This window comes from Gadus chalcogrammus, chromosome 14 (genome assembly GCF_026213295.1).
Source record: "Gadus chalcogrammus isolate NIFS_2021 chromosome 14, NIFS_Gcha_1.0, whole genome shotgun sequence".
Lineage (NCBI taxonomy): Eukaryota > Metazoa > Chordata > Actinopteri > Gadiformes > Gadidae > Gadus > Gadus chalcogrammus.
The window spans coordinates 1,246,865-1,255,781 of NC_079425.1; the positions used below are offsets into that span (position 1 = coordinate 1,246,865).

The 8,917-nt window shown below is 44.4% G+C and overlaps 1 protein-coding gene across 1 annotated transcript; it reads left to right on the top strand.

The window, feature by feature from the left end:
• The first annotated feature begins 2,403 nt into the window (after positions 1–2,403).
• On the top strand, positions 2,404–8,634 carry LOC130403769 (membrane-spanning 4-domains subfamily A member 4D-like). The gene is made up of 7 exons (XM_056608238.1): positions 2,404–2,650; positions 5,488–5,645; positions 5,768–5,875; positions 6,982–7,038; positions 7,196–7,306; positions 7,438–7,539; positions 8,167–8,634. Exons 2-7 carry the CDS (start codon positions 5,520–5,522, stop codon positions 8,191–8,193), a joined length of 531 nt encoding a protein of 176 aa, XP_056464213.1. The 5' UTR covers positions 2,404–2,650; positions 5,488–5,519; the 3' UTR covers positions 8,194–8,634.
• Positions 8,635–8,917: the final 283 nt, after the last annotated feature.

Here is an 8,917-nt window from a genome sequence, read left to right on the forward strand (position 1 = left end):
GTGTAAAATAATTTGTTACGCAATCGTGTAATAAATGTTGGCAATTTTGGATTATGCAATGGAGGAAGAGGCATGAATTTAAGCCCCCACCGTCTGTGGATCTCATGTAAACTGAACTCTGCGGGTAACATCGAGGTTTCATTCTTTATCAACAGGTTGCTATTCTTAATTTTACTCTTAGACCAGATAAAGGATAGGGTGTTGATTATACATTGGCTCGCGTTGCCAATTCCATTCCCATATGTAATTGCCTAGTCACTAGGCGTGAAGCAGTCTCTGCATCTCAGACATCGCTTCCGCAGGCAACTCTGTCCCCTTTTCTCCCGTTCATTCCAACCCGTGAGCAACGCTAGTCTCCCTTCTCTTCCGAATGCATTTTTGAAAAAAAAGAATAAGAATCAGTTTCTAAAATCCTTAAATGTGAAGCATGCCTCCGAATCGTGTGATGCGTCCGATCAGCTGCGTTTTTGGGGATAAAATAAGAGCGATGACATGACAGTAGTCATCGCTCTTATTTGCGACCATTTGCGACCGAGAAGCCTGGTCGCAAATGGAATGAGAAAGCGCACAGCCTTATCTGAAAGCGCAGGATATTCGCTGCGTCGCTGCATCCAAAAGTCCAGAAATGTCTGGCCTGAAGGCAGACTTCAACGTCTCGTCACAGGACGATTTTGCACAATTTTTGCTTCCCCTACTCATCGTCACAGGCAGTTAGTCAATGCAGGTTTAAGATCATTGCATATGATGGGTACATGCAAAACATTGTTTTAACGGTTGCTTCATCTTCAAAAAATTGCTTCAAAAAATCGTTCATACTCCGCGTACCACTAGAGGGCGCTCGCGTACCACCAGTGGTACGCGTACCACAGATTGAGAACGGCTGGCCTAGTGTAAGTTCTTATCATTCATATAAAGTATGCAGCCTATTAACAGCGAGCAATTAGTAGGCTAGTCTATACTATGCATAGTATATGATTACATTCTCATGTTGGACCAAAAGCAGCCTTCTCCACATAATCCTAGCCCTAACACATCAAGGCTGTATGATTGAAAGCCCCATGCTGCAGATGCAAAACGCTTTTGGTTTTTCTATCTAGATCCACATCTGAGGTCATAGTGTGAATCTAAGATGTCTGGGAGCCTTGATTTGAGGATGGAGAGCGGAGAGAGAGAACAATTGGCTTCTCCCCAGAATGAACCAACAGCCTCTGAGGGCCTCGGAAAGTTCCAGCGATTGAAGCCCACAATACTCGGACACTGGTTGCAGAATCTCATCTCTATATCTCTCTGCATTGAGATTGCCTCCAATGATGACGAGCCTCGTTTTCCAGTGAGGGAGAAGCCGCCCCACACCATCACACTGCCTCCACCAAGATGTTATTCTATCGGTGCAGCAATCAGCATAGCGTTCTCCGCGTCTTCTCCACACTTGACTCTACGATCCAACTGCCGTAGGCAGAATCCGGACTCTTGAACATGACGTTCCTCCACATGTCCAGGCTCTAGTGCACGTGTTGCCGACACCAGCGCACACGGGCCTGACGCTGAAGGGCAGTCATGGCAGGAGTCTGGCAGCCCTATGAGACCGGAGATTGGCTGCGTGTAGTCTGTTCCGGATTGTCTGGCCATATCGTCCTGCAAACCTTGACCGCAAATCTGTAGAAGACAGCCTACGGCACCTATGGGCTGACAGGGTGATGAAATGGTCTTCTTGGGACGCCCACTTCGCGGCCTGTCTTTGACATCCCCCGTTATATGGAACTTGGCCTTCAGTTTGGAGAGGGTACTATGGCTCACTCCAAATGATGCCGCAACTTGGTTTTGTGGAACAACAGCTTGAAGTTGCCCTATCGGGTAAACTGTGCATGCATTGCTATAGGAATTACAGTGCAGTCTTCCTACAGCTCCTGGCGTTGCTGTTGGGCCACAAATTCTCATTCTCACGCAGTCTCACTCCTCTTCCTCTTCCTTCTTCTCTCTGGCTGTTGACCGCGAACGTTCATGTGCACTTGGGAAACAGCCGATTGGGAATCTAAAAGTTCTTCACAGCAGGGTATTTTTAATCAGATAAGAAACAGTCAGAACTAAACAGAACTTAGTAGGATCAGTTTCAAGTTTTCAGGCCTTTATTTCCTTGATCCCTATCACCTACTATCCTTTTGCTTTTATTTATGAGAAGCACATACAGTATTGCCACTGTATGGAAGGAAACACTTCCCCTTATCTAGAGCTGGTTTACCAGTAGGCCTACACAACGTTTAAAACTGAGCAAAGTCATGCCAATAGTAAAGTATTTGATATGATGATTGATTCTTTTATATTGAGTAAAACGTTCATGTTCCGCCATGTTCATGCGCGTCACTAGTAAACCATACGTCACCAACTGGGCGTCTCTGTTATCAAAATCTGGCCCGAGTTGCTGAACGGAAGTAGAATCATAACAGAGTCATGGGGTGTCGTTCACACGAACTTTTCGACGTCGCAAATGTGTTTCCCCCATAATTTCCAGCGACGTGAATGCGCCACTAAAGCGGAAAACCTGAACGAATTGTGGACGAGGCAACAGAGGAAGAGCCATACTTACACCGTCTGTGGATCTAATTTAAACTGAATTCTGCGGTAACAACGAGGTTTAATTCTTTATCAACAGGTTGGTATTCTTAAATTGACTCTTAGACAAGACAAAGGACAGCGTGTTACCATATGTAATTGCCTGTTCGTTTTTAAAATTGGGTTAGGGTTAGGGGGAATACTAGATTCTGATTGGCTGCAGGGTGTACATTAACCCTTGATATATGGACACCCAGTGGCGGACTCGGACTGTTTGAAGGGCAGGGGCGAAAAAATAAAAAGGGCACATTCTGGACAACATGGGGCCCCACCAGCGGACACAGTGGCTTTTCTAACTTGATGGTGTTTTGTTCCCCCAACGGAGCCCTAAAGGCAGCGCTGCCTGGAAGGTCCTATCCCCTAACCTTAGCAAGCGCTGCCTTGAAGGTCCCATTCGGGGCACTTGTTACATCTCCATGTAGCACTTAAAAGAATAGTTGGGCTCATAATTTAAACGGGGGGTCTGGGGGTCTTCCCCCAGAAATAAAAATTACTTCATAGACACTGTTTCCCCTTATTTTAGTGACTTTATAAACACCAAAATGAGTTGTTCACATCATTGTGCACTTTCACATTTTAGCCAAAGAAAGGAGGATGCCTTACTGCTTTCATCTTTACTAACATTTAAGTAAAAATTAGACTGGAGAAAATTCAATTTGCCGCTACCATACAGTCTTTGACCGCTGACAGCCAGCTACGGAAACATATAAGGAAGTTTTCCTTCATGTTGAGGTGATAGCTGACCATTATCGTCTCTCTTGCATGAAATTACCTACACTTGAATGATCTTGAACGCTCAAAAAATTGATATACATTTTAAACGGATTATCCAAACTGAAAATATGACGTTTTTCTAACTTGGCATCTAATTGCGCTTTTCCACTATGGGTACTGACATACTCTTAATCCGCTTTTTGCTTCGTTATCCGATGGAGATTTAAGTACCACTCGATGTAGCTGTTTGTCATGGCGACGCCACATGAAAGCAACGCCTCGCATTCCCCGTTCGTCAGCTACCAAAGAGAGGAACGTCTGCTCAATAGCAATAGCAAATAGCAATAGCTAACCAGAACATGTTTTTTTCGGTTTGCCATATTCTTGCTCCAGAAGGCACATCATCATCATCAGGGGCAACCTTTAGGGCACTCATTAATTTTTGTTCACGTGTAAAGGGCAGCCAATAAGGCACTTTCTCTAATTTTCACCACCATAGAGGGCACTTTAGCACACTTTTTCAACCATGGGGGCACCAGATGGGCAGTAGAAGGGCACCAGACGGGCGGAAGAGCACTAGAAGGGCACTATATGGACCAGACGAGCAGAAGGGCACTATCAGGGCACTAGAAGGGCACTGGAAGGGCACTGGAAGGGCCCTGGAAGGGCACTGGAAGGACCAGACGGGCAGAAGGGCACTATCAGGGTACTAGAAGGGCACCAGAAGGGCACTAGAAGGACCAGACGGGCAGAAGGGCACTATCAGGGTACTAGAAGGGCACCAGACGGGCAGAAGGGGACTATTTGGGCACTAGAAGAACCAGACGGGCAGAAGGGGACTATCAGGGCACTAGACGGGCAGAAGGGCACTATCAGGGTACTAAAGGGGGCACCAAAAGGGCATCAGACGGGCAGAAGGGGACTATAAGGGCACTCACTAAGGCACGTCATTGAATTTTCCTCTAGTTTTCGACACTCTTGAAGGGCACTTTAGCGCGCTTTTTCAACCATTGAGCCACGAGGGGGGGGCGGTCACCCCCCTGAGTCCGCCACTGTGGACACCTGTAGTTCCAGTCAAATTGTCTGTTCACTGTGTTCAGCAATCAATTCGCGGAGGTTCTAAAGGTACGGCCACACTGAACGCGTTACGCCCGTAACGAGCCTTATCTTTTGCTTGATCATTAATGTGTCACAAAAATGGTTCACCGCGCCTATACGCAGCTAGATGAGCCCGCCCAAAACTTATTTTCCCCCGCTACTTTTCTTTTGCTCGACAAATATGGCTGAGTTCACTACCATCGCTGGGCTGTGTTTGCTGTGGGAGTTCGAGGAGAATAGGAAACCCAAACGCTGCTGTGTTTGGGTGCATGATAGAACTTAGATCGGGCCCAGAAAAATCAAGCCCGACCCGGCCCGAGCCCGTGCACGTTCTGTCCGAGCCCCGCCCGGCCCGACACATTAACTGGAGACCGAGCCCGATTTCAACCGGACATTTTTTTAATACATGTGTTACTTTGTACATATTTGTTACTTAGGCCTACTTTGCTAAATCTATATGTAAGGGATAATGAATAGAACGCCAGTCATTATCGGGAAAATAAGCCCCGACAGGGCGAAAAGGACTTGCTCCGCGCGTATTTTACACGCGTTTTGATGTTTCAAAACGGCGTTTTATACGTAAAAAGCTGCGCAGTTTTTGCGCATTACAGCGTAAAAAACAATTTTTTTTTCACATTTTACGGCGTTATGTAGGTGGAACGTGACATAACGAGGTCGTTTTCTGGCAGGGTTGGCTTGCCATACGTTGGTGCGTTGGGTGCGTTATTTAGGTGCTTAAAATGCGCCTAACGCGCTGCTTTAGCGCATGTAACGCATCTATGCGCCTAAACCAATGGTTCCCTATGCAAAAATGCAGATTTTCTATGCCTCTAGCGCGTAACGCGTTCAGTGTGGCCGTACCCAGGCCTCCGCGTCGTCCATTAATTCCTGATAATGGACCCCTCGTCAGGCATTATCCATTACTTGTTATGCGAGTATATGATTACATTCCCATGTTGGACCAAAAACAGCCTTTTCTACATAATCCTTACCAAAACACATCAAGGCTGTATGATTGAAAGCCCCATGCTGCAGATGCAAAACGCTTTTGGTTTTTCTATCTAGATCCACATCTGAGGTCATAGTGTGAATCTAAGATGTCTGGGAGCCTTGATTTGAGGATGGAGAGCAGAGAGAGGGAACAATTGGCTTCTCCCCAGAATGAACCAACAGCCTCTGAGGGCCTCGGGAAGTTCCAGCGATTGAAGCCCACAATACTCGGAGTAAGAGATCTAACACACACACACACACCCACACACACACACACACACACACACACAGAGATATTTGTAATCCAGTGATAATTATTGATTATAATAACATTGATTCTGTAATCTCCCAACAGGCGATTGAAGTAACAATTGGGATCTTCATGGCACTGACCGCAATCACGTATCTGGCTGTCGATGTCGGGCCTAACCTAACAGCAATCCTCTTCTGGGGAATCCTCATCGTAAGTAACCTTTAGGTGAAGTCTCAATGCATTATTTAAACTACAGCTGTTCCTTAATAGCCTATGCAATGTGTATGTGTCTATGCACTCTTTAGTAGCCTATATAATGTGTATGTGTCTCTTTAGTAGCCTATATAATGTGTGTGTTGTCTATGCACTCTTTAGTAGCCTATATAATGTGTGTCTATGCACTCTTTAGTAGCCTATATAATGTGTATGTGTCTCTTTAGTAGCCTATATAATGTGTGTGTCTATGCACTGCACTCTTTAGTAGCCTATATAATGTGTGTGTCTATGCACTCTTTAGTAGCCTATATATTGTGTATGTGTCTGTTTAGTAACCTATATAATGTGTGTGTCTATGCATTCTTTAGTAGCCTATATAATGTGTATGTGTCTCTTTAGTAGCCTATATAATGTGTGTGTCTATGCACTCTTTAGTAGCCTATATAATGTGTATGTGTCTGTTTAGTAGCCTATTTAATGTGTGTGTCTATGCATTCTTTAGTAGCCTATATAATGTGTATGTGTCTATGTAGCCTCACTCTTTGGTAGCCTATATAATAGTAAAAAGCCTTTTCCTATCTGTTTGGATCCTTTATATATTTTTGCATCATGAAGCAGCCTTCCTTTGCCCGCTTCATCGCAATATATTGGATCATTTTCTTATTGAAAAATCTGGATTGATGTACAATCTGAGTTTGGTCTCCCAGTGTTGGGGTGAGTTTGGTCTCCCAGTGTTGGGGTGAGTGTGGTCTCCCAGTGTCGTGGTGAGTTTGGTCTCCCAGTGTCGTGGTGAGTTTGGTCTCCCAGTGTTGTGGTGAGTTTGGTCTCCCAGTGTTGTGGTGAGTTTGGTCTCCCAGTGTTGTGGTGAGTTTGGTCTCCCAGTGTTGTGGTGAGTTTGGTGAGAGTGGTGAGTCCAGCTCCACTAAGGAGCAGGTCAGGGTTAGTATAGTCTGGTCCTCTTGCTCTATGAAGCCGGCTGGCGTGTGGCTGTAGAGCAGCTCCTGCTAGGATTGGAGCAGAGCCACACATCCTGATTCACTGCTCAGTACTTCCTGTTTACCAGTGGCACCAAAGAGTTCTGGTGATGTTGTCCCCTACAGTACATCCCTGCTGGGGGTCTGACCATCGCTGCTGACAGGAAACCCACCAGGGCCAAGGTGAGCCAACAGCAGTCAGGAAATGACTCTTACTTTCTGTCTCCAAAGTTCTCAGCCTGTGGTCGTATTGTAGAGGCCTCGATGTGTTAAATCCTCAGCATTAACTCCATCTTCTTTGGGTGGGTTCAGTGGTAACTGTTGTTCCTGATGGTTTCAGGTGTGCGCTGCGTTGGGGATGAATGTGCTGGTGGCTCTCTCGGCCGTCGCTGGAAGTCCTCTTCATGGCTTTGCTATTGTAATATTTGGGTTTGAAGAGTGCGTAACTCTGGTAAGAATGTTTAACCATTGTGTATTTTGCTAAGATATGATATTCTTCGTCTCTATTTAATCCATGTTCATTTTCCACTAAAAAAACGATATAATGCAATATAATACAATAATCTTTTTGTTTTGTCACAGTGTCACAGTGAATTTGTCATGCTGGCAGCGTCCATCTTGCTGTTCATCATCTCTATAATCGTTGTTGCATCTGCAGTGTCTGCTCTGTGTTCCTCTAGAAAGGTAAGGCAGATGTCTGCAGTTTCTGCTCTGTGTTCCTCTAGAAAGGCTGCTCTGGGTACCTCTAGAAAGGCTGCTCAGGGTTCCTCTAGAAAGGGTGCTCTGGGTATCTCTAGAAAGGCTGCTCTGGGTTCCTCTAGAAAGGCTGCTCTGGGTTCCTCTAGAAAGGCTGCTCTGGGTTCCTCTAGAAAGGCTGCTCTGGGTTCCTCTAGAAAGGCTGCTCTGGGTGCCTCTAGAAAGGCTGCTCTGTGTTCCTCTAGAAAGGTAAGGGACACATCTGATAGTTGTTAGACAATCGATCAACGGTCCACTGAGAGGAACCACAGTGGTTGTGTCATTTTGGAAGCGGTTCTTTAAGTTTGATTCGGAGGTATTGCATTCATTGGGGTAATTGTTACATGAATCACCCTTACATTGCAAATTTAATATGTGAAGCAAGCTTTGTTTTGTAAGGAGGTGGATCGACCGACTCTGTAAAGGAAGTCTAACTTTGAGCCTCATGTAGCCATGATCTGTGTGGATGAATAGATGATGAGCCAATAGCCAATAGGAGTCGTTCTAATGTTCTCCTCTGCTGTTGCCTCTCTGTTTCTGTGTCTCACTCTCTTCTCTCTTCTCTTTTTATTTCAGCCATCAAAAGAACACACAGTCATCTAAGAGGAACTTTTTGTTGGTTCTTTCAATCCCTATGTGAAAAAATATTATACTTCAACTACACTTTTGAAAGGATGTACTAAGTCCACTTTTAGTATGTAACTGTATTCTGTACTAATTTCGTCGCATTCAAGTATACCAAAGTGTACTAAGGTATACCTTAAGTCAGTGCTATTCAAATACAAATTCAGTTGGGCCAGTTTTTCTAAACAAGAAATTCAGTTGGGCCAGACATTTTCAGCAGCAAGTAATGACACATTTTGGACCAACACAAACATGTATTGAAAAACACAAACGTTTTATTAATTGTCATATCTGAAAAATTACATTAATTCATCTTTGGTGAAATCTGACCAAGGCAAAACTCTGAAAACCAAATAGTGCACAATATTAGGCCTGTCAACAGCCAGTTTCCTTTTAGAAACAAAATAAATATTTGTCGTATCTGACCAATAAGCAAAACACAAGGTGCATCGAAAACAAAATAGTGCCCATTTATCTGAGGTTTCCTTATTTAAATAAATAAAATAAACATTTCGGTCACATATTAAAACAAGAATATCCCCCTGGGATCGATATGCCAAAGTGGATGAAAAAAACAGAACTAGGCATATTAAAGCTTAGTAAACAAACCAAAAAAAAAAATATCTAAGTAGCTTAACACAAATGAATACTTTGTTGCACACTTAGTTACACATCCTCTTGTTGCTATGTATGCAACAGTTTC

Bases quoted from the DNA above. Each gene is read 5' to 3' on its own strand.
- LOC130403769 (XM_056608238.1), top strand. From the start codon at position 5,520: ATGTCTGGGAGCCTTGATTTGAGGATGGAGAGCAGAGAGAGGGAACAA. The intron at 5,876-6,981 runs GTAAGTAACCTT...TGTCCCCTACAG, and splicing joins TCTTCTGGGGAATCCTCATC to TACATCCCTGCTGGGGGTCT. The intron at 7,039-7,195 runs GTGAGCCAACAG...TGATGGTTTCAG, and splicing joins GGAAACCCACCAGGGCCAAG to GTGTGCGCTGCGTTGGGGAT.